The following is a 24,553-nucleotide window of genomic DNA, read 5'->3' on the forward strand; positions in this document are numbered from 1 at the left end:
AAGGAACAAAGAACTATAAAAAACAACCAGAAAACAATGACCAAAATAGCAATATATACACAAGTATCAGTAATTACATTAAATGTAACTGGACTAAATGACCCAGTCAAAAGATGTAGAGGTGACTGAACAGATTAAAAAACAAGACCCATTTATATGCTGCCTAAAAGAGACTCACTTCAGACCTAAAGATACATACAGACCAACAGTGAAGGGCTGAAAAAGCATAGTACATGCAAATGGAGGGGGAAAAAGGGTCAGTGTAGCAACACCTGTATCAGAACAAATAGACTTTTTTTTAACGTTTATTTTTGGGACACAGAAAGACAGAGTGGGGGAGGGGCAGACAGCGAGGGAGACACAGAATCTGAAGCAGGCTCCAGGCTCTGAGCGGTCAGCAGAGCCTGATGTGGGACTTGAACCCACAAAGCGTGGGATCATGACCTGGGCCAAAGTCGGATGCTCAACCAACTGAGCCACCCAGGCGCCCCTCAGACAAAATAGACTTTAAAATAAAGACTGTAGAAGGGGAGTCACACATTATGCCACAAGTCTCAATAATTTAAAAAAGACTGAAATCATATCAAGCATCCTTTCCAAGCATAATATTATGAAACTAGAAATCAATTATAAGAAAATATCTGGGGGCACCTGGGTGGCTCAGTCGGTTGAGTGCCTGATTCTTGATTCCTACAACAAAAGAGGCAAGAATATACAATGGAGAAAAGACAGTCTCTCCAGCAAATAGTGCTGGGAAAACTGGACAACTATACACAAAAGAATGAAACTGGACCACTTTCTAACACCATACACAAAAATAAACCCAAAATGGATTGAAGACCTAAATGTGAGATATGAAACCAAAAAACTCTTAGAAGAAAACATAGGCAATAATCTCTTTGATATAAGTCTTAGCAACATCTTTCTAGATATGTCTCCTCAGATAAGGGAAAAAAGCAAACTAAACTATTGAGACTGCACTACAATAATACACTTCTGCATAGTAAAGGAAAATCAACAATATTAAAAGGCAACCTACTGAATGGGAGACGATATCTGCAAATAATATATCTAATAAGTGGTTAATATTCAAAAGATATAAAGAACTTATGTTGGGGGCGCCTGGGTGGCGCAGTCGGTTAAGCGTCCGACTTCAGCCAGGTCACGATCTCGCGGTCCATGAGTTCGAGCCCCGCGTCGGGCTCTGGGCTGATGGCTCAGAGCCTGGAGCCTGTTTCCAATTCTGTGTCTCCCTCTCTCTCTGCCCCTCCCCCGTTCATGCTGTGTCTCTCTCTGTCTCAAAAATAAATAAATGTTAAAAAAAAAAAGTTAAAAAAAAAAAAAGAACTTATGTTGTATAGTGACAGATAGTAGCTACACATGTAGTGAGCAAAGCATAAAGTAAGCTTGTCAAATCACTGTTATACACCTGAAACTAGTGTAACATTAATTACATATATAATCCATATATTTATAGATTTATTTTAAAAGAATGTATATAACCCAAAGCCAAAAAGAACACAAATAACTCAACTAAAAAATGGGCAGAGGACCTGAATAGTCATTTTTCCAAAGAAGACATGCAAATGATCAACAGATACATGAAAAGCTGCTCAACATCACTAATCATCAGAGAAACACAATCCAAAACCACAATGAGACATCACCCTACACTTGTCAGAATGCCTAGGATCAAAAAGACAAGAAATAACAAGTACTGGTGAGGATGTGGAGAAAAAGGAACCCTTGTGGACTGTTGGTGGGAATGTAAATTGGTGCAGCCACTATGGTAAACAGTGTGGAGATTCCTCAAAAAATTAAAAATAGAAATACCATAAGATCTAGTAATTCTATTACTGGGTACTTACCCAAAGGAAAAAAAAAACCCACTAATTCAAAAAGACAGATGCACCACTATATTTACAATAGCCAAGATATAGAAGCAACCCAAGTGTCCACTAATAAGAAGATAAAGAAGATGTAAAAAAAAAAAAAAATTAAAAAATAAAGACACCAGCAACTTATTACTCAACACATCTCCGGAGGTAAGGGAAACAAAAGCAAAAGTGAACTATTGGGACCTCATCAGAATAAAAAGTTCTGCACAGCGAAGGAAACAATCAGCAAAACTAAAAGGCAACGAAGAGAATGGGAAAAGGTATTTGCAAATGACATGTCAGATAAAGGGTTAGTATCCAAAATCTATAAAGAACTTACCAAACTCAACACCCAAAAAACAAATCATCCAATGAAGAAATGGGCAAAAGACATGAACAGACACTTCTCCAAAGAAGACATCCAGATGGCCAACCAACACATGAAAAAATGCACAACATCACTATTCATCAGGGAAACACAAATCAAAACCACAATGAGATACCACCTCACGTGGTCAGAATGGCTAACATTAACAACTCAGGCAACAACAGATGTTGTCCAGTATGCAGAGAAAGAGAAACACTTTTGCACTTTTGCAAACTGGTACAGCCACTCTGGAAAAGAGTATGGAGGTTCCTCAAAAAATTAAAAATAGAACTACCTTACAACCCAGCAATTGCACTAGTAGGTATTTATCCAAGGGATACAGGTATGCTGTTTCAAAGGGGCACCTGCACCATGTGTTTACAGCAGCACTATCAACAATAGTCAAAGTATGGAAAGAGCCCAAATGTCCATCGATGGATGAATAGATGAATGGATGAATGGATAAAGAAGATGTGGTGTGTGTGTGTGTGTGTGTGTGTGTGTGTGTGTGTGTATAATGGAGTATTACTCGGCAATCAAAAAGAATGAAATCTTGCCATTTGCAACTACATGGATGGAACTAGAGGGTATTATACTAAGCAAAATTAGTCAGAGAAAGACAGATATCATATGACTTCACTCATATGAGGACTTTAAGACACAAAACAGATGAATATAAGGGAAGGGAAGCAAAAATAATATAAAAACATGGAGGGGGACAAAACATAAGAGACTCCTAAATATGGAGAACAGAGGGTTACTGGAGGGGTTGTGGGAGGGTGGATGGGCTAAATGGGTAAAGGGAATTAAGGAATCGACTCCTGAAATCTTTGTTGCATTATATGCTTAGATGTAAATTAAAAAAATAAATAATTAATTAAAAAAAAGATGTGATATGAATATACAATAGACTACTACTCAGCCATAAAAAAAAAGAATGAGATCATTTGGGACCACGTGAATGGGTTTGAGGGTATTATGCTAAGTGAAGTAATTCAGATACCAAAAGACAAGTACCATAGAATTTCAGTTATATGTGGAATCTAAAAAACAAAACAAATGAACAAAGAAATAAACAAATAGACTCTTAAATACAGAGAACAAACTGGTGTTTTCCACAGGGGAAGTGGGTGGAGGGATAGATGAAATAGATAAAGGGAATTAAGATGTATTAAACTTCCAGGTATAAAATAAGTCATGAAGATGAAAAGTATAGCATGAGGAAGATAGTCAACAATATTGTAATAACATAGTATGATGACAGATGGGGACAACACTTGATTGTGGTGAGCAATGAGTAACATACAAGACTGTTGAATCAGTATGTTGTATACCTGAAACCAATATAACATTGTATGTTAATTATACTTCAATTAAAAAAAAGGGAAAAAAAAAAAAACAGTAGGGGCACCTGGGTGGCTCAATTGGTTGAGCGTTCAGCTCAGGTCATGATCTCACAGTTCCTGAGTTCAAGCCCTGCATGGAGAAGGCTGTTGTCAGCACAAAGCCTGCTTTGGATCCTCTGCCCCCCTCTCTCTCTGCCCCTCCTTTTCTCTTTCTCTCTCTAAAAAATAAACAAAACCTTGGGGGAAAAAAACAGTTAACTTACCAAATCATTTGGGGAAGATATTGTGTGACTATACAACTATTCTGTTTCACCTGTAAGTTTCATCCACTAATTTTAGCCTTCATCAGTGGATCCTGCCTGCAGCAATTATTACTGTAATGTTCTTTTTCTTATTTTTTTATTGTTTACTTACTTTTGAGAGAGAGATAGAGAAAGAGAGGGAGGGGCAGAAAGAGAGGGGGACAGAGGATCCAAAGATGGCTTTGTGCTAACAGCAGTGATCTCCACGTGGGGCTTGAATTCAGGAACTGTGAGCTGAAGTCGGATGCTTAACCGACTAAGCCACCCAGGTGCCGCTATTACTGTAATGTTCTAAGGGCAATTTTCTATTTCTCTCCTTTCTCCTATGTTAATTGTAATCTCCCATAAAGAAGATTTATTGCCTCCCCCATTTATTTCAATCATTTATTTCTATTAGTAGGAAATAATGGATATTTAGTTTATTCTTTGGGTTATAATCCAATACTATCCTTACTTATTTCATTGCCCAAATTGTTCCAGCTTTGGGCATGGGGAGCTCTTTCAGGGTGGCCTCTGTATCCTTCTGACATGTTATTTCATACTTTGCAGCACTACAAGATGCCCAACCCTAGAATAACCATTTCTCCAAGAAGTCCTGGTTGCTTTTATTAGATAATGATATTTAGAACCAAGATCCGGGCACTATATATAGTTGCTGATACTGAGTTGTCACTATTTTTAGGCCTTTCCAGCAGAATATACTAACCCATGTACATATGTATGTCTATAATTCTGTATGTTTCTATCTGCATATAATGAAATCATAAGTTCATAGTGAGACCTCCAACTCTAATCTAGCACCACAGAGCTCATTCTAGCCTCTCCTCTTGCTCATGTGTAACTTCTTCCTTCAACAGAGAAAAACATTCTACCTATCCCTCATTACAGTTTGCTAATTTGTTCAACCCTAGCATACCTGTAGTTTCAGTCTTACTCCCACAAGAAACAAATTTACCAACTAGAGACAGTGTTTATGTACCTTTTTGGTTTTATCCTTGTAGTATCTAGTCAAAATACAGTTTCTCAAAGTTACTTAAGTCAACTTCTTTTCTCACCCATTTCTCTCCCTGAAGTGATGTCATATGTTAGGAAACAGTTACATATATTTTCACAGTCTGCATTCCATCTTGGAATTCTTCTGAATCCTGACTGAATTTTTGCATATTGTATAGTATTTATGCATACTGTATAGTAACACTGTTTGTGGTGTTAGTTTTACAGGTTTTGACAGATGTGTGGAGTAGTGTTTCCACCACCACTTTACCATACAGAATGGTCTATCGCTCCCCAAAATTCTCTTATGCATTCCATTTATAGTCAATCCCTATCAACACCTGGTAACCACTGATTTGTTTTCATCCCTATAGTTTTGTCTCTTCCAGAATGTCATATAAATGCACTGGATAATACAACAGCTTCTTGAATCTGGCTTCTTCCACTCAGAAAAAAAATCATTTAAAATGCAATTCACTTAAGATTCACACTTTCATTTTGAAGATACTTTGGAAGAATAGAATTCTACGTTGTTAGTCATTCTTTTAGCACTTTAAATTCTCATTTGTCTTTTGGGCAGAATGCTTTTTATCGAGAAGCCCACTATCAATTGTATTACTGTGCCTTTGAAACTAATGGATATTTTACCACTTTGGGCTGCCTTTAAGATTTTCCATTTGGTTTTTCAGTAGTCCTATGATACATCTGGGAGTGATTTCCTTTGTATTCATCACACTTGGGTTTTACAGAGTTTTCTAAATCTGCAGGTGGCATTTTACTATTATCTACTATCATCCAGTTCTCTAATCTTCTCTTCTGCTGTGTCTAAGGAGCTGTTAAATCTATGGGGTTCTTAATTTGGAGTATTGTATATTTTACTTACAGAATTTCCATTTGATTTTTTTTTTTAAGATTTCAAGCCTCAGATAAAATTCTCTATCTCTTACCTTTTTTTCTCAATTCTAATTTCTTCAATATATTAATTATAATATAAATTTCCTTTTCTATTTAAAATGCCCATTTTTGGGGAGCCTGGGTGGCGCAGTCAGTTAAGCGTCCGACTCCAGCCAGGTCACGATCTCGCGGTCCGTGAGTTCAAGCCCGGCATCAGGCTCTGGGCTGATGGCTCAGAGCCTGGAGCCTGTTTCCGATTCTCTGTCTCCCTCTCTCTCTGCCCCTCCCCCGTTCATGCTCTGTCTCTCTCTGTCCCAAAAATAAATAAACGTTGAAAAAATAAATAAATAAATAATAAAAAAATAAAAAATAAAAAAAATAAAAACAAAATGCCCATTTTTTGGGGTGCCTGGGTGGCGCAGTCAGTTAAGCGTCCGACTTCAGCCAGGTCACGATCTCACGGTCCGTGAGTTCGAGCCCCGCGTGGGGCTCTGGGCTGATGGCTCAAAGCCTGAAGCCTGTTTCCGATTCTGTGTTCCCTCTCTCTCTGCCCCTCCCCCGTTCATGCTCTGTCTCTCTCTGTCCCAAAAATAAATAAACGTTGAAAAAAAAATTTTTTTTAAATGCCCATTTTCTATTTAAATTCTAATATCCAAATCACATATTGTTTTTTATTGTCTGGTTTTTATATTGGTGTTAACAGATAACATAGTATCTCATGGCATGCCAAATACTTTATATAATGATAAAAAATTTTATTTTTTTATTTATTTAAAAAATTTTTAATGTTTTATTTATTCTTGAGAGAGAGAGAGAGAGAGAGAGAGAGAGAGAGCATGAGCGAGGGAGAGGCACAGTGAGAGAGGGGCACAGAATCTGAAGCAGACTCCAGGCTCTGAGCTGTCAGCACAGAGCCCAACATGGGGCTTGAACTCACAAACTATGAAATCATGACTTGAACCGAAGTCAGACGCTCAACTGACTGAGCTACCCAGGCGCCCTGATAAAAAAAAAAAAAAAAAAAGTTAAATGTTTATTTATTTTTGAGAGAGAGGGAGAGTGTGTGAGTGGAGGAGAAGTAGACAGAGAGGGAGACACAGAACCTGAAGCAGGCTCCAGGCTCTGAGCTATCAGCAGAGAGCCTGACGTGGGATTTGAACTCACATACCATGAGATCATGACCCAAGCTGAAGTCGGGTTAACCAACTGAGCCACCCCGGCACCCCTATGATGTTATATCTTTTACTGTAAAACAGCCTCAAATTACACAATGGGTACAAGAACACTATAAAGAACTTTTACTCTTCTGAAATAACCATAATGGTTAAATATATATCCTTCCAGAACTGCTTTCTGTGACTATACATTTACTTTTATCTTTAAAAAACAACTTGCATTTTTCACTTAATGATATACAAGCAGCCCTCAAAATTCCAATACACACAAATTTCAGTTGCCTTATTTGGTCAAACACCACCAGTTCCCCAGCAACATGGTTCAAATTTCAGTTGAACAAGACTGTGAGTAATTGCACAAACTTCACTGCTAACTCTTCAATCCACAAACTGCTTCTAAATAACAGATCATGATCCGTGATCAATCATGTCACTTATCTCACAGTCTGTCAATGACTGTGTGTCTGTAATTCAGTCTATGCCAAGACAGTAAAGCATGTAAGGTGTTTTCCTTTCTTGTCTCCTAGTGATAAATCCACATAACATTTTATAAAAACAGATAACCCAAAAAGGGAATTAGCCAAAAAAACAGAAGTGCAGAAAAAGAAAAAAGAGAATAACATTGGAAGTAAAATTCAAATAAAATACAAATGGAGTTACAGAATAGCTACATTGTCAGTCCATCAATGGGATATATTAATAAACTTACAATAATTATAATATAGTTACATATCTAATAAAGGAATGTGATTCATATTACCCTGTAAGTTTTATTATAATTTGAGCAAAAATATAATATGGTATGTTTTAGATTTTTAAAACATACTGTAAAATTCACACTTAATACTTTGAATAGAAGAGAATACTCTGAAAGAGAAACATGAAGTAGAAGTGGGGAAAATACACATAAGTTAATTCTGACTGCAGTGATATCTTATATATTAATTATTAACCTTTGGTTATGTAAGACTACTTTGGTTTCATATAGTTTATTCTTAATACTTCTCATTTGGGTTGTGAATGTTCATTTCTTGCTAATTTTTCAAAATAAAATTAGATTTGTCAACCCAGTAATATTCTCCAAAAAAAAGCAGTTTAAAACATTTTTAAAAATTAACATTTTATTTATCTTTTATTTCTCCATGGAAAGGTGAAATTTTATGGTACTATATACGTACCTTTAGAAAATCTCTATGGTCAATTGGCCAGTTTGCAATACTATTTTCATGCTCCTTTCCTTTTGGTAGACACAAAATTCAATACGATCATATACCTCTCTGTTTTTACTTTGACTTCAGTCTTATTGAGAAAGACTATCTGATAGATACCTGAGCTGAATTCCATTTTTGTGCTTTTATATTTTACTGAATGATTAGCTGTAATTATTTCATGTGAAAAAATATTCAAATTTAAATGTAGAATATGTGTCAACCATTTGTGGAGTTTTTCTTAAGTTTAAATATGTTCCTCTGGAAAGCTTTTTTTTATAAAATTATTTCATACATCATTGCATATCCATTCAAATATATATATTATACATTCTAAATACTGGAATAAAAATCAGATTGCTATAAAAGAAGGGGGAGGAGAAGGAGGAATTGAAGGAGGAGGAGGAAGAGGAGGGGGAGGGGGAGGAGGAGGAGGAGAAGGGGGAGGAGGAGGAGGAGGAGGAGGGGGAGGAGGAGGAGGAGGAAGAGAATAGCTGACCATAATAATGTTAACACTACTGCCATTTGAGAGACCCTAGAAACGAAGCCAGAGGAACAAAGATAGACATATCAACATAAATGAAAAGTGACTGTGGAAGGAAACTGAGTGTGATAAAAAGGATGAAGATGTCCCAGAATTAGTAATGCCAGCAAAAATAGGACATTGAAGGAGTTCTCAAAGATATGTGACAATGTTGAAAATGCAAAAGGTAAAAGATGGGAAGCTGATCCAAACCTGAACAGGAGTATTATAATTTGCAAAGGCAGAGAAATAATGCTAACTCCATATTGTGAGTGACACAACAATAAGGTAAGCACTGTCCAAGTTATCATGATCAGTTTTTCACAAAGAAATAAAACACTTTAATCCTCAATGTATCTAATGTTTTAAATTATAGTATACTATTTTTTTCATTTTTCTTTATTTATAATAGAAGAGAGTATATAATGTTTCCAAAAATATTTTTTTTTAATTTTTTTTTCAACGTTTTTATTTTTATTTTTGGGACAGAGAGAGACAGAGCATGAACGGGGGAGGGGCAGAGAGAGAGGGAGACACAGAATCAGAAACAGGCTCCAGGCTCCGAGCCATCAGCCCAGAGCCTGACGCGGGGCTCGAACTCATGGACCGCGAGATCGTGACCTGGCTGAAGTCGGACGCTTAACCGACTGCGCCACACAGGCGCCCCACCAAAAATATTTTTAAGTCACAGAACAATCACAAATTTTATAATTTTTTTTTAAGAAAAAAATTTTTGCTTGCAGGGTCATTTTTATGGTCCTACACTACCATGTACCATCTACATCTCCCATGTTAGTGCATATGTACCTACCTTACTCTTTTTAAGAGCTACATAATATTCTACATATCTGATTCAGTCACTAATTCTGCATATCAAACCCTAAAACTTAGTGATTTAAAATAACAATTTATTGGGGTGCCTGGGTGGCTCAGTCAGTTAAGCATCTGACTCTTGGTTCTGGCTCAGGTCATCATCTTGCAGTTTGTGAGTTCGAGCCCTACATCAGGCCTCGTGCTCATGGTACAGAGCCTGCTTGGGATTCTTTCTCCCTCCCTCTCTGCCCCTCCCCTGCTCACTCATTCTCTCTCTCAATCGCAAAATAAGTACATAAACTTAAAAAAAATTTTAAATAACAATTTATTAAGCCTCACAATTCTATACATTGACTGAGCTCAGACAGTTCTTCCGCTTCACGTAATATGGATCAGGTTACTCATGCAGAGGCATTCACTTGGTAGCTTGGCTGGGGCTGCAATGATCATAACGTTCTCCCACTCCAGTGTCTCTCCTCATGTACCTTCCATCATTAAATAATCTGTTCCGAGTTTACGGCATGGCAACTGACTTCCAAAAGGGTATCTTCCAAGAGAACAAGCTCTAATGTACTCATCGAGCCTCTGGTTTGTTTCATGCTTATGAATGTGTCGTTTGCCAAAGCAAGTCACATGACCAGGACTAAGATAATATGGGAGTAATCTACTCAAGGGTATGAATACCAAGAAGTATCATTTATTGAAAGTCACTAATGTAATAGTATCACTTATTTACCCTCTGTTAGTAGACATTTATACTGTTTATAAATTTTCCGGGGCGCCTGGGTGGCGCAGTCGGTTAAGCGTCCGACTTCAGCCAGGTCACGATCTCGCGGTCCGTGGGTTCGAGCCCCGCGTCGGGCTCTGGGCTGATGGCTCAGAGCCTGGAGCCTGTTTCCGATTCTGTGTCTCCCTCTCTCTCTGCCCCTCCCCTGTTCATGCTCTGTCTCTCTCTGTCCCAAAAATAAATAAATGTTGAAAAAAAAAATTAAAAAAAAAAAATTTTCCCATTAAAACACTATAGGATATTATCATTGTAAAAAATCTTTACCCAATTAAGCCCACACAAGATATTATCCTAGATAAAAGTATAAATTCTTCATACTTAACAATCAGGAAATTCTACATTTTAAATTTAGAGAGAAGTCAATTTCTATTTATCATATGTACTAATTCACATCAGTAAAGAAAGGATAGAATAATACTCCTAAAAAATCTTGCCAACACTGGGGATTGTTCATCTTTTTTATGTATTTTCACTAATTTGCATTTATTTTATTAATAGTAAAGTTAAGCATATTTTTGTATATTTTATGATTATTTATGTTTTTACTTTTTATTTTTCTATTGTGGTATTTTTGATTTGTATGTTTGTAAGCAAGATATTGATCCTTTCTTCAATTTTGCATGATGTTAATACCTTGTCTCAACCACTGTTTTTTAAACTTTCTTTATGGCAGATTTTATCCCATAGAAGCTAATAATTTGTATGTCATCATATCTAGCCATTTTTTCTTTCAGGTAAGCTAATCTCTATTCCTTAGACTACAAAACTTATGTCTTATATTTTCTAGCATACATATACTTTTCTTGGCATTTTACTTTTTCTCCTAAAAGTTATTTTTGCATGTGAAGTATTATGAATTATCCAAATGTCATTTATTGACTGACTATCCTTCTTTTCTCCCACTTGATTTATTCTTTAACTGATTTACTTATTCCTACAACAGCATCACATTTTTATTATTATAGTAGAGCATGTTTTAAATATCTAATAAAGCAAGTAGCACTTCATTCTTATCTTTTGAAAAGGTTCTTGTCTATACTCACACTTTTTTATTTTTCCAGTTTCATTGAGATATAACTGACATATAATGATGTATCAGCTTAAGGTGTACAAGGCAATGATCTACATATATAATCATACATTTTTCTTATGTATATAACTTTAGAATCATCCTGTCAAATTCTGAAAAACATCCCACTGGGTTTTGATTGACATTACTTTAAATTTTTAGATGCTATCTTTATCTGTTCAATCTGCTAAAACAAAATACCACAGACTGGGTGGCTTATAAAAAACAGAAATTTATTTCTCACAGTACTGGAACCTAGAAGTCTGAGATCCAGGTGCCCACATGATCAGGTTCTGTTTCTGATGAGAGGTGCTCCCCCGTTCATAACCTCACATTGTATAAGGGGCTAGGGAACTCTGTTAGGGCACTAGCCCCATTTATGAAGGCTCTATCCCTCCTGACTTAATCACCTCACAAAGACCCTACCTCCTAATACCCTCATACTGGACATTAGGTTTCAACATTTGAATTTTGGAGGACACAAATATTCAGACCATAGCAGATTCCTTTTTTTTTTTAATGTTTGTTTATTTTTGAGAGTGGGGGTAGGGGCAGAGAGAGATGGAGACACAGAATCTGAAGCAGGCTCTAGGCTCTGAGCTATCAGCACAGAACCTGACATAGAACTCAAGCCCACAAGCCATGAGACCATGACCTAAGCAGACGTCAGACGTTCAACCAACTGAACACCCAGCTCCCATAGCAGATTCTTTGAAGGAACCACAGAAATGAAAAATATAGTTATTGAAATTTAAAACTCTAAGCAATTAGCTAGCAAGTAAAAACATCTGAAGAGATAATTAGGAAACAACAAAATGAATTACACAGAATGCAATAGAGGCAAATAGAAAAAAATATAAAAGAGTTAAGAATCTTAAAAGATAAAATGATGTGGTCCAGTATGCTATCTAATGGGAGTTCCAGAAGAAGACAACAGAAGATAGGGGAGACGCAGTACTCAAAAAGATCATGGGTGAAAATTTTCCTAAGATTCAGGAACCAAAATGAGTCTCACAAAATGTAAATAAATTCTCACCTAGACTCATTAAAACTGGAGCCAAATAAAGGGGAAAAGAAGCTCTAATGAGCAAATAGAAAGAAACAGAGGGGCAATTAAATGAACATCAACTTTCTCAACTATGACAAAAGAATTCAATAATCTCTTTAAAATACTGACAGAACATAAATGGCAATCTACAAATCCACGGCAAAATAAAGACATTTGAGGGAGAAAGGAAAAAGAAAGCCTTGAGTTTACTATTAACAGACCTGTCAGTATTAAAACTAATTAGAAAAATGTAGATTAGCTGGGCCAGTTTCTGGAATACACAGAAGACAGCATCAACATTTTTACCAGGATAAAGCTTCAGAGACAGCTAAAACCTAAAATTATTCTTTCTTTACGGCTATTTGCAATATCAAATTGAAGATAATTTATGATTGCATATTTTCTTTCTACTATTTGGGATGATACAAACCCTATTTCTATTGATTTGCTGATTATACTGAAAACTTTAATATGCCTACATAACTAAACAAAGTCTACAGCTGGTCAATGTCTTATTTCCTAAACAATACAAGGACCTAACAATCAATTCCATCCAAGCGCATTAATAATTGTAGTTCAGTATTTTAGTTCTCCCTTTTTTAGCTTTACAAATTAAATACAATTATTACCTTTAATTGCATATTTTTTGCTTTCTTTTTAAAATGCTAAACAAAAATATTTCTTCAGACTACCATGGGGAAATATTAAAATTTTTCAATGAAGACTGAAGAGAGCAGAGAGGGCATGTGAGGTAATCAACATCCCATAAATAGTTCCCAAATAAGATCTCTTGCTTAGTATGTCATACATGCCTCCCAACATTTTGTATGAAAATATTCCCATAGCTTTATTCATAATAGCCAACAACTAGCAACCACCTAAGTAACCATCAACAGATGGACCAACTGTATTACATTTATACAATGGAATAGTATTCTGCTATAAAAAGGAAAATCTACTGATATGTACAACACAAATTCATCTTTAAAATATTATACTGTGAATAAAAATAAAATAAATAAAATATTATACTGCATAAAATAAGCCTTATACATAAGAACATACATTATAATGATTCCTTTTACATTAATTTCTGGAACAGAGATAAACTAATCCATGGTGGAAAAAACTGGAACAACAGTTGACTCTGGATGGATAAGGATGAGGAATAAGTGACAAAGGACATGAAGCAACTTTCTGGGGGAGTTAGTAATGTTCTATATCTTGACAAAGAATCAGATGACATTTGTTAAAACTCATGAAATGGTGCAGTTAAGAACTATACACTTCATTGCACAGTTGACCTCTGAACATGAAGGTTAGGGGCACCAACCCCCAGCACAGTTGAAAATCTACATATAACTTTCCACTACCCCAAAACGGCTACTGATAGTCTACTACTGACCAAAAGCCTTACCAATAACATAAACACTTTATTAACACATATTTTGTTTGTAACATGTATTATATACTGTATTCTTCCAATAGTTAGCTAGAGAAAAAAATGTTAAGAAATTTATAAGACAAATATGTTTACAGCTTTGTACTGTATTTATTGAAAAAAAAACTGCATATAAGTGTACTTGTGCAGTTCAAACCCATGTTCAAGGTCAACTGTATATACACCTTATATTAAAAGAAAAATACATAAATGCTGAACTTCAGTTAATGATATACAAACTAAAGAATACTTATTTCAAACTTGCATGGAAATGCATCAAAAAAATAAGACCAATGATAGAAGAATATATATGAGACCAAGAGTAGAATCTGGACAGTGAGTGTATTAGATTCCCATTACTGCTGTAACAAACTACAGCATATTTTTTGGCTTAAAACAGCGCATATTTATTCTATTACAGTTTGGGAAATCAGAAGTCTGATATGTTCTTAACTAAAATCAAGATATTGTCTGGACTGCAGAGCTTCTGAAGTCTCCACAGAAAAATTCCTTGCCTCTTCCAGCTTCCACCTGCATTCCTTGACTCATGGCTTCCTTCTGCCATCTTCCAAAGCAGCAGCATAACACCTTCAAATCTCTTTCTGACCATGCCCCTACTTCTGTCATCACATCTTTTTCTCTGATATTGATTATCCTGCTTCTTATTCTAAACCTCTGTGAAGACATTGGGTCCACCTGAATAATCTAGCGCAATCCCTCCATCTCAAAATTCATAATTTTATCACATCTGCAAAATCCCTTTTGCCATGTAAGGTCACATATTCAAAGGTTCTCAGGATTAGGATGTGGACATCAGTGGGATACCATTATTCTACCTACCATGGTGGGTATATGGGTGTTTACTATGCAATTCTTTCACCATTTATGTATTTTTGAAATTTTCCTAATAAAATATGAGGGAAAAGTTAAAATCCAGCAATAGGGATAAAGTGTTGCCACCATACTAAATCAACATGTATCTTCTTCCAATAAAAAGGAGGAATTTTTCCCCTTCTTACAAATAAAGTTCTTTCAATAAAGAATGTTATTAAAAGTCATATTTACTGGGGTGTCTAGGTGGCTCAGTTGGTTGAGCATCAACTTTGGCTCAGGTCATGATCTTAACAGTTCCTGAGTTAGAGCCCCACATCAGGCTCCATGCTGTCATGGTTCCTGAGTTTGAGTCCCACATCAGGCTCACTGCTATCAGCATGGAGCCTGCTTTGGATCCTCTGTCCCCATCTCTGACCCTCCCCCCCACCCTCTCTCTCAAAAATAAATAAAACATTTTTTTAAAGTAGTATTTAGTTCTTCATTTAGCTATTAAAAACACCATTTCTATTGCTACCCTGAAATTTTCAAAAGATTTTTAAGGGAAGTTTATTTTTTTTAAACGGAAATAGAAACAGACCAAATATAATGCTTAGAACATAGTAAAACATGAATATGAGGTTTTAAATTGTTACCTAGAGTTGCTTTAACTTAGAAAAGATACCACTTTAAGCTATTTTTACAAAAATCACTTTTTAATGCTTATCCAACACACCCTTTTTAAGCAGGATTTCTTCTTTATTAAATAGGCTTTTGTTATACAGATAATAAATAGCTTTTATATAGGATGATCATGGTAATTAAATTTTCTTAATATAACAAATTTCAATATTTTTAAATCCTAGAACAAAGTTCACATAATAAAAATGTTGTTTCAGATCTTTTCTCACAGTTCATCTTCAAGAAATCACCAAATTCTATTGATTCCCCTTCCTGTCTCTCCTGTTCTATCTTCACAGTTATATATAAATCCTAATGACCTCATCCCTAGATTATAACAATTTTATAATTTATTTTCTTCTCTCCAAAATTGTACCAACTCCAATCTATCTTACAGAGAGTTAACAATATATGCTTCAAATTTAGACACAAAGAGTCTCAGAAGTGTAATGCTTTTAAGGAGTTTTGAACAATACATATCTGCTGAAACCAAACATCTTTTACAATTTTATGCAGATATGCATGTGTCCCTTGGAAACAGCACTCCTGTACCCTTTGGGTAAATACCTACTAGTGCAATTGCTGGATCCTAGAGTAGTTCTATTTTTAGTTTTTTGAGGAACCTCCATACTGTTCTCCAGAGTGACTTCACAAGTTTGCATTCCCAACAGCAGTGCAGGAGGGTTCCCCTTTCTCCACATCCTTGCCAGCACCTGTTGTTTCTTGTGTTGTTAATTTTAGCCATTCTGGCAGGTGTGCAGCGGTAGCTCATTGTAGTTTTGATTTGTACTTCCCTAATGAGGACTAATGTTGAACATCTTTTCATGTGTCTGGTAGACATCTGATGTCTTCTTTGGAAAAGTATTTATTCATGTCTTCTGCCCATTTCTTAACAGGGTTGTTTGTTTTTCAGGTGTTAAGTTTGGTAAGTTCTTTATAAATTTTGGATACTAACCCTTTATCAGATATGTCCTTTGCCAATATCTTCGTGAGCTGTATTGTGAGATCTTGGGGTGCCTGGGTGGCTCAGTTGGTTAAGGGTCCAAATCTTGATTTTGGCTCAAGTCATGATCTCACAGTTCATTAGTTCGAACCCCACACTGGGCTCTGCACTGCGAGTGCAGAGCCTGCTTGGGATTCTATCTCCCTCCCTCTGTCCCTCCCATGATTGTGCATGTGCTCACTCTCTCTCTCTCTCTCAAAATAAATAAGTAAACTTTAAAAAATGAACCGTAAGATCATGACCTAAGAAGAAATCAAGAGTCAGATGCTTAACCAACTGAGCCACCCAGGAGCCTCAATCCTACTTCTGAAACCAACAGTGTACTGTATATTAACTAAAAGATAAATAATTAAAAAATTTTTAAAGCATTATAAAAATGAGCTTACCCTTCTCATACGTAATTCTTCTAATGCTTCCAGCAAACTTGTTTTGAAATCTAGTAGCTGAATAGAAAACATGGTCTCTGAAGAACTTTGAAGAGCAAAGGTAGAGGATGATGAATCAGTCTTAAAATGATTCTCCATATTAACATTTACTTCCTGTAATATAAAAAGGTTTTAACTGAAAAAAATCATTTATCTAGGTTTTTCAGGTAAAAGTACATTTACCATAAAGATATAACCACCTGTATCCCATAATACTTCAGGTTTAGCACTGAATAACAGTTTTGTCATCAATACTATTCTAATCTTGACACCACTTGTGTTTTGTGATGCATCCATAGTTTCTGTGGCTGAGGTTTTTTATGTTACCTTAGTACCTGCACAAACTAAATTTTCTTCCCCTAAACACCACATCTTAAAAGCTGGATTCCTAAATTGCAGGCAAGGTGTGACCCTTCAGTAACTGCTTCATACCAAGGCTGCCAGACCATGTGCTTCCTAACTTTGCCTTGATATATTGCATTTTGTAAGGATGCTATGAATACTAATAGTATTTCAATCTTTAAACCCTACAGAGTTGAAAGAGAAAGAATGAAGTAACTGCCTTTTACTAAAAGCCAAGACTTAAATATCTTTCTCAGTATGAGTCAGGCTACAAGAAACTTCTCTTTTCAACTTTTCATAATAATAAATATCAATTCACAGGTAGTTGGAAAGAAATGTACAGGGTGTCCATACACCACTCAGCCTCTTCCAATGTTAAGATCTTGCATAATAATAGTACACTATAAAAACTGTATATCTGACTTTGGTACAATACACAGAACTTATAAAATTCTTCCACCTCTACATTCACTCATTTGTGTGTGGGTGTGTGTATAATTCTGTGCAAGTTTATTTTATGTATAGCTTCATGTAGCTACCACTACAATCAAAATATAGTACTGTATCATCAACAGTAGCTCCCTCATGCAGCTTGTTTCCATACCCACTACACTACTCTGTTCTCTATTTCTATAATTGTTTATTTCAACAGCGTTATACACAAAATGGAATCTTACATCACGTAACCTATTAAGATTGAATTTTTTTCAGGGGTGCCTCACTGGCTCAGTCAGTAGGGTATGTGACTTGGTCTCAGAGTTGTGAGTTCAAGCCCTACGCTGGGTGTAAAGATTACTTTGAAAAATCAATGAATCAATCAATTTCATCTAATTTAAAAAAAAAAAAAAAGACTAGATTTTGTTCACTCATGATAATTACCTTGAGGTTCATCCAAGCTGTTGTATCAACAGTTCACTCCTTATATTGCTGAGTAATTTCCATAGTATGGACATACTATGGTTTAACCATGCACTCACTGAAAGACATCTGAGTCATTTTCACTTTGGGCTTTTATGAATAAAGCTACCATGAACATTCACATACAAGTTTCTACATAAGTTTTCATTTCTTAGAGATAAATGTCCAAGAGAACAATTGCTGGGCTGAGTGAATACAGTCCACTTTTAGTTGTGAAAGAAACTACCAAACTATTTTCCAAATGGTAATACCGTTTTACAGTCTCACTGGCAATGTATCAGTGATCCAGCTTCTCCAAATCCCCACCAGTGTTTGGTGTCATCACTATTTTTTTTATCCTAGCCATTTTGATAGGTATTATATTAGTAAGCATTATCTAAAGAAACAGAGCCAGTAGGATGTATATGTAGAGAGAGAGAGAGAAAAAAAATTCATTTTAAAGAACTGGCTCATGTGATTGGGAGTCCAGCAAACCTGAAATCCTCTGGGCAGGACAGTAGGCTGAAGACCCAAAGAAGAGATGATATTTCAACTTGACCAAAGGCAGTCTTGAAGCAGACTTCCTTTAGGAACATGAGTTTTTCCTCTTAAGAACTTCTACTATTTGGATAGGAACACCCACATTATGGAGGATAATCTGCTTTACTGAAAGTCTACTGATTTAAATGTTGATCTCATCTAAAAATTACCTTCACAACAATGTCTAAACAGGTGTTTGACCAAATACATTTGATCAATATATTTTTTTGTATTTTTTTAAAATTAACTTACCCTAGGGCACCTGGGTGGCTCAGTTGGATAAGCGTCAGACTCTTGATTTCAGCTCAGGTGATGCTCTCATGGTTCATGAGTTCAAGCCTTGTGTCAGGCTCTAAGCTGACAGTGAAAAATCTGCTTGGGATTCTCTCTCTCTCTCTCTCTCTCTCTCTCTCTGTCTGCCCCTCCCCTACTCTCTCTCTCAAAATAAACATTTAAAAATAATAAAATAAAATAAAATAAAATAAAATAAAATAAAATAAAATAAAATAAAATAAAACTGGCTTACCCTTCATAGCCTAGCCAACTTGACACATAAAATTAACCACCACAGGTGTGCATGCAAGAAACTTTCTAAAAGGGAAATTTCCATTCCTGAAAACGATGGGCTACATTAGTTGGATAAACCCTCCAGCTAAAAACAATTACAATTTTGAATAAAATATTTTTAAACCTTCCTAAAAGTATCAAAGACCTAGCAAAATAGTAAAATTTTATAAAGCCAAATTCTAAATTCTAAAAAGACCATGGGCCAAGAACTAAGCTGAACAGAGAGAGCCATGTTCATCCTGTGGGTATCTGCCAAATTGAGTAAAATTAAATAACAACACTGATGACCTCTGGTGTGAGAGACAGGGAGTGCAAACCTAGGGTCTGACAAAGTGTGAAGTCTAATAAGAGATCTATTATAGTAAACAGAATTCAGAAGAGTTAAACTCACTTAAGGTTGAAGCAAAAATAACCACCTTCTATAGGATAGCTGCCCAGGTGCCAAGTAGATAAAGCATAAAAGAGAAGAAAGGGAGGCGGAGATATGAAGGAAGTAAAAACTGTCTCATCCCAGAAAGTTGCCATTAACTTAATTTCAGATAAGTCTGTTAACAAAGGTGGTTTCATAGGACTGTGAAAGAAAACTCAACTTATGAATGGGATCTCAAATGTTTTCAAACTGGTAGTGCCCATAAGAATCTAGCAGAAGCAAATAAAAATTCTTTCTAGAGAAATGTAACTTTATTGTAGGTACTCAAGAAATCTTTAAAAATTATTTTTCAAGGACAATGAGCAGCACATAAAGATAATCAGGCATAGGACACAACACTGCATTATGAGAACAAGCAGAAAAAAATTGATAATAGAAACACACACACACATACTGCAGATTTTTCCATTATCACACAAAAGAACTTTAAAACAGCTATGGTTACTATGTTTAAAGAAATAAAGTCAAGGTTGAAACTATTTGCGAAGAAGAGCAGATTTTTAAAATATCCCAGTATAATCTCTAGATAGAAAAAGTATATAATTGACAACTGATAACTCAATATGTTTGGCAAAGACCGTACATAGCTGAAGAGAGATTTAGTGTACTATAAAAAAGATTAAATACAATATCAAGGATGCAGCAAGAAAATATAAAAACGGAAACTACAGAAAAAAAGGTTAAAAAAGAATATAAAGTCAGAGGGTGTAACAGTTCCAGAAAGAAGAAGAGAGAAATAAAGAGACAAACTATATTCTGAAGAAATAACAGCTGAGAATTTTCCAGAACTAAAGTAAACACCAAGTTTCAGATCAAGAAGCTCAGTGAATCCAAAAATACTTCATTTGATTTAATCCTGACTGAAAAGAAAACAGCATATGGGATGCACTGAGAAACTGAAGAGAAAGGAGTCACCAACATCTTTGGTTCATGCGAGTCTCCATCCTTTAATACTGTTTTATTCTTTTTTATGCTTGCTTTCTAGTTCACTCCCAATCTTTACAGATCACCCCTAATGCTTTTGATATGCATCCTTAAATCTATACTTATCCTTTTAACACACATAGTGTTATGTGTGTATTTAATTCACTTAAATTCTATTATGCTATACAGGAAAAAAAAAAAAAAGAATTGTAGTGAATCCAAAATGTATTTTAAAAACCCATATCTACAGATATCACAGTCAAGTGACAGAAAAAAATATGAAAAAAATAAAATATATGAAAAAAATCTTAAAAGATTACAACTAAATCTCAAAGGACTTAAAGCATATAGATATTACCAAAACAAGGAAGCAAAGAAAATATGAGAATGAAAAATTACAGGCCAATATAGTTCACAAAGTAAGTCCTAATTCTACACAAAATAATAGCATACTGAAAGTGACAACAGATAAAAATAATATATCATAACCATGTTGGGTTTCTCGCAGAAATCTAAAGTGTAACATTAAAAATCAATCATTATAATTCTCTACATTAAGATGGTAAAAGAAAAACAATTACATGATAATAAAGAAAAAGCATGTGAAAATACACAACTGCTCAAAATATTAAAAAAGAAAACTCTCAGGGAGTTCCTGGCTGGCTCAGTCGGTACAGCACGCGGCTCTTGATTTCAGGGTCATGAGTTCCAGCCCCACACTGGGTGTAGAGACTGCTTAAAGAAATAAACTTAAAAAAATAAAAAGCTCTCAGAAAACAATAAGCAAAAGAGAGCTTCCTTAATTTGGTCAGCAGAATCTATAAAAAAATGTTCAGCAACATCATACTTAACAGTGAAAAGTTTAAAGCATTCACCCTGAGATCAGGAATAAGGCAATTTTCAACATTTTATTAAAGGTAACACAATAAGAAAAAGAAATAAAAAGTACATAGACCAAAAACCAAGAAATAAAACTATAATTAACTAATGAAATAATTGAGAATACAGGATATCTTTTTAAAACTACAGATTAAGGGGTGCCTGGGTGGCTCAGTCAATTAAGCACCCAACTCTGGGTTTCAGCTTGGGTCATGATCTCATAGTTCGTGAGTTCGAGCCCCACATTGGACTCTGTGCTGGCAGTGTGGGGTCTACTTGGGATTCTCAATCTCTCTCTTTCTCTCTCTCTCTCCCTCTCTCTCTACCCCTCCCCTGCTCACATCTCTCTCAAAATAAATAAATAAACTTAAAAAATAAATAAAACTACGGATTATTAGAATTAATAAGAGGATTTAACAAACCAGAAAGAAACAGAAACAATATACAATAAGTCAACTATATTCATATACACTAAGAAAAAAGCTTGGAAATAAAATTTAAAATAACATTTGTGGGGCACCTGGGTGGTTCAGTCAATTGAGCATCTGGCTTTTGATTTCAGCTCAGGTCATGGTCTCATGGTTCATGAGATCGAGCTCCGCATCAAGCTGTGTGCTGCCAACAGAGAGCCTGCTTGGGATTCTCTCTCTCCCTCTCCCCCTTCCCCTACTCACGCATGTACTTGCTCGCTCTCTTTCTCAAATAAACATTTTTTTCAAAATCAAATCAATCAATAAAAAACATTTGCAACACTATAGCATTTATAACACTAGAGCAATCAAGACAGTGTGAAGATAATGCAGGAGAAGGAAAGAGACCTATGAAATGCAACAGGAACATACATCCAGGGGTCTGGGTTCCTGTTGCATTTCACAGGTTGCATTTCAATTACATAATACTGAATGGTGAAAAGCTGAAAGTTTTTCCATTAAGATTAGGAACAAGACAAGGTTGCCAACTCTCACCTTTTATTCAACATAGTATTGGAAGTCCTACCCAGAACAATTAGGCAAGAAAAAGAAATAAAAGGTATCCAGATAGGAAAGGAAGAAGTAAAACTGTCACTATTTGCAGATGACACATATATATAAAACCCTAAAGACACGACCAAAACATCATTAGAACTAATAATTCAGTAAATTTGTAGGATATAAAATCAACGTACAAAAATCCGTTGCATTTCTATATGCTATAACCATCTACTAGAAAGAGAAATTAGGGGGCACCTGGGTGGCTCAGTCAGTTAAGCGTCCGACTTCGATTCAGGTCATGATCTCACAGTTCATGAGTTTGAGCCGGGTGTCAAGCTCTATTCTAACAGCTCAGAGCCTTGAGCCTGTTTCAGATTCTGTGTCTCCCTCTCTCTCTCTGCCCCTCCCGGCTCGCTCTCTCTCTCTCTCTCTCTCTCTCTCTTTCTCTCTCTCTTTCTCAAAAATAAATAAGCAAAAAAAAAAAAAAAAAAGAGAGAGAGAGAAAGAGAAATTTTAAAAATCTCATTTACATTTCATCAAAAAGAATAAAACACTTAGGAATAAATTTAACCAAGGAGGCAAACCTGTACACTGTGTATCTGTACACTGAAAATTATATGGCACTGATGAAAGTAACTGAAGAACACACAAATAAAAGCAAAGATATTCCATGCTCATGGATTGAAAGAATTATTATTAAAATTTCCATACTACCCAAAACAATCTACAGATTTAACGCAACCCCTATCAAAACTTCAGTAGCATTTTTCACAGATAGAACAAACAACCCTAAAATCTATGGAACCACAGAGACCCCAAATAGCCAGAGAAATCCAGAAAAAGAACAAAGCTAGAGGTATCACACTTCCTGATTTCAAACTATACCACAAAAAGTTATAATAACTGGGGTGCCTGGGTAGCTCAGTTGGTTAAGTGTACAACTCTTGATTTTGGGTCAGGTCATGATCTCACAGTTCATGGGACTGAGCCCCAAATCAGGCTCTGAGCTGACAGCGCAGAGCTTGCTTGGTATTCTCTTGCTCTCTCCCTCTCTGCTCATACTCACTCTGTGTCAAATGAACATTTTTTTAAAAGCTATAATAAAACAGTATGGTATTGGCATAAAAACAGACATACAACTCTCTAAAGCTGAGTTAGTTTCTTAGTTTGCCTCCCTCTTTTTTTTTTTTTTAAACAGATATATAGATCAATGGAACAGAATAGAGAATCCACTCAGATACGGTCAATCAATTTATGACAAAGGAACCAAGAAAATACAATAACAACAGTCTCTTTATTAAATGGTGCTGGAAAACCTGGACAGCCACATGCAAAAGAATGAAACTGGATCACTATCTTACACCATACACAAAAATTAAAACAGATTAAAGACTTGAACATAAGATCTGAAATGATAAAACTCCTTAAAGAAAACAGGTGGTGAGTTCCTTGATGTGAGTCTTGGCAATAATGATTTTTGGATTTGACACCAAAAGCAAATAAAAACAAATGGGAATGTATCAAACTAAAAAGCTTCTGCACAGCAAAGGAAACCGTCAACAAAATGAAAAGGCAATTTATCAAATGGGAGAAAAGATTTGCAAGTAATATCTGATAAGGGGTTACTATCTAAAATATATTTAAAAACTCATACAACTCACTAGAAAAAAAACAATATAATTTTTAAAAAATTTAATGTTTTTTTAAAAATTTTTTAACGTTTATTAATTTTTGATACAGAGAGAGACAGAGCATGAATGGGGGAGGGTCAGAGAGAGAGGGAGACACAGAATCTGAAACAGGCTCCAGGCTCTCAGCGGTCAGCACAGAGCCCGACGCGGGGCTCGAACTCACGGACCGCGAGATCATGACCTGAGCCAAAGTCGGACGCTCAACCGACTGAGCCACCCAGGCGCCCCTTAATGTTTATTTTTGAGACACAGAGAGAGAGAGACAGAGCATGAGCAGGGGAGGGGCAGAGAGAGAGGGAGACACAGAATCCAAAGCAGGCTCCACACTCTGAGCTTTCAGCACAAAGCCTGACACAGGGCTCGAACTCATGAACTGTGAGATCATGACCTGAGCTGAAGTCAGACGCTTAACCGACTGAGCCACTCAGGCACCCCAGAAACAATCCAATTTTTAAAAAATGGGCAAAGGATCTGAATAGACATTATTCCAAAGAAGACATACACATGGCCAACAAGTACATGAAAAGATGCTCAATATCACCAATCATCA

At 35.8% G+C, this 24,553-nt stretch overlaps 1 protein-coding gene across 6 annotated transcripts in view; it reads right to left on the minus strand.

The window, feature by feature from the left end:
- Window positions 1-24,553, minus strand: part of CCDC73 (coiled-coil domain containing 73) — a 201,398-nt gene that overhangs the window by 118,329 nt on the left and 58,516 nt on the right. For 5 of the 6 annotated variants that reach the window (XM_047879374.1, XM_047879373.1, XM_047879375.1 and 2 more), the window contains one exon: window positions 16,724-16,876. The exons of the other annotated variant lie outside the window; for it this stretch is intronic. In XM_047879374.1, the coding sequence (XP_047735330.1) occupies window positions 16,724-16,861 (138 nt within the window). In that variant the 5' untranslated portion in view covers window positions 16,862-16,876. The remainder of the gene's footprint in view (window positions 1-16,723; window positions 16,877-24,553) is intronic. 6 annotated transcript variants of the gene reach the window in all.

Source organism: Prionailurus viverrinus, chromosome D1 (assembly GCF_022837055.1).
Source record: "Prionailurus viverrinus isolate Anna chromosome D1, UM_Priviv_1.0, whole genome shotgun sequence".
Lineage (NCBI taxonomy): Eukaryota > Metazoa > Chordata > Mammalia > Carnivora > Felidae > Prionailurus > Prionailurus viverrinus.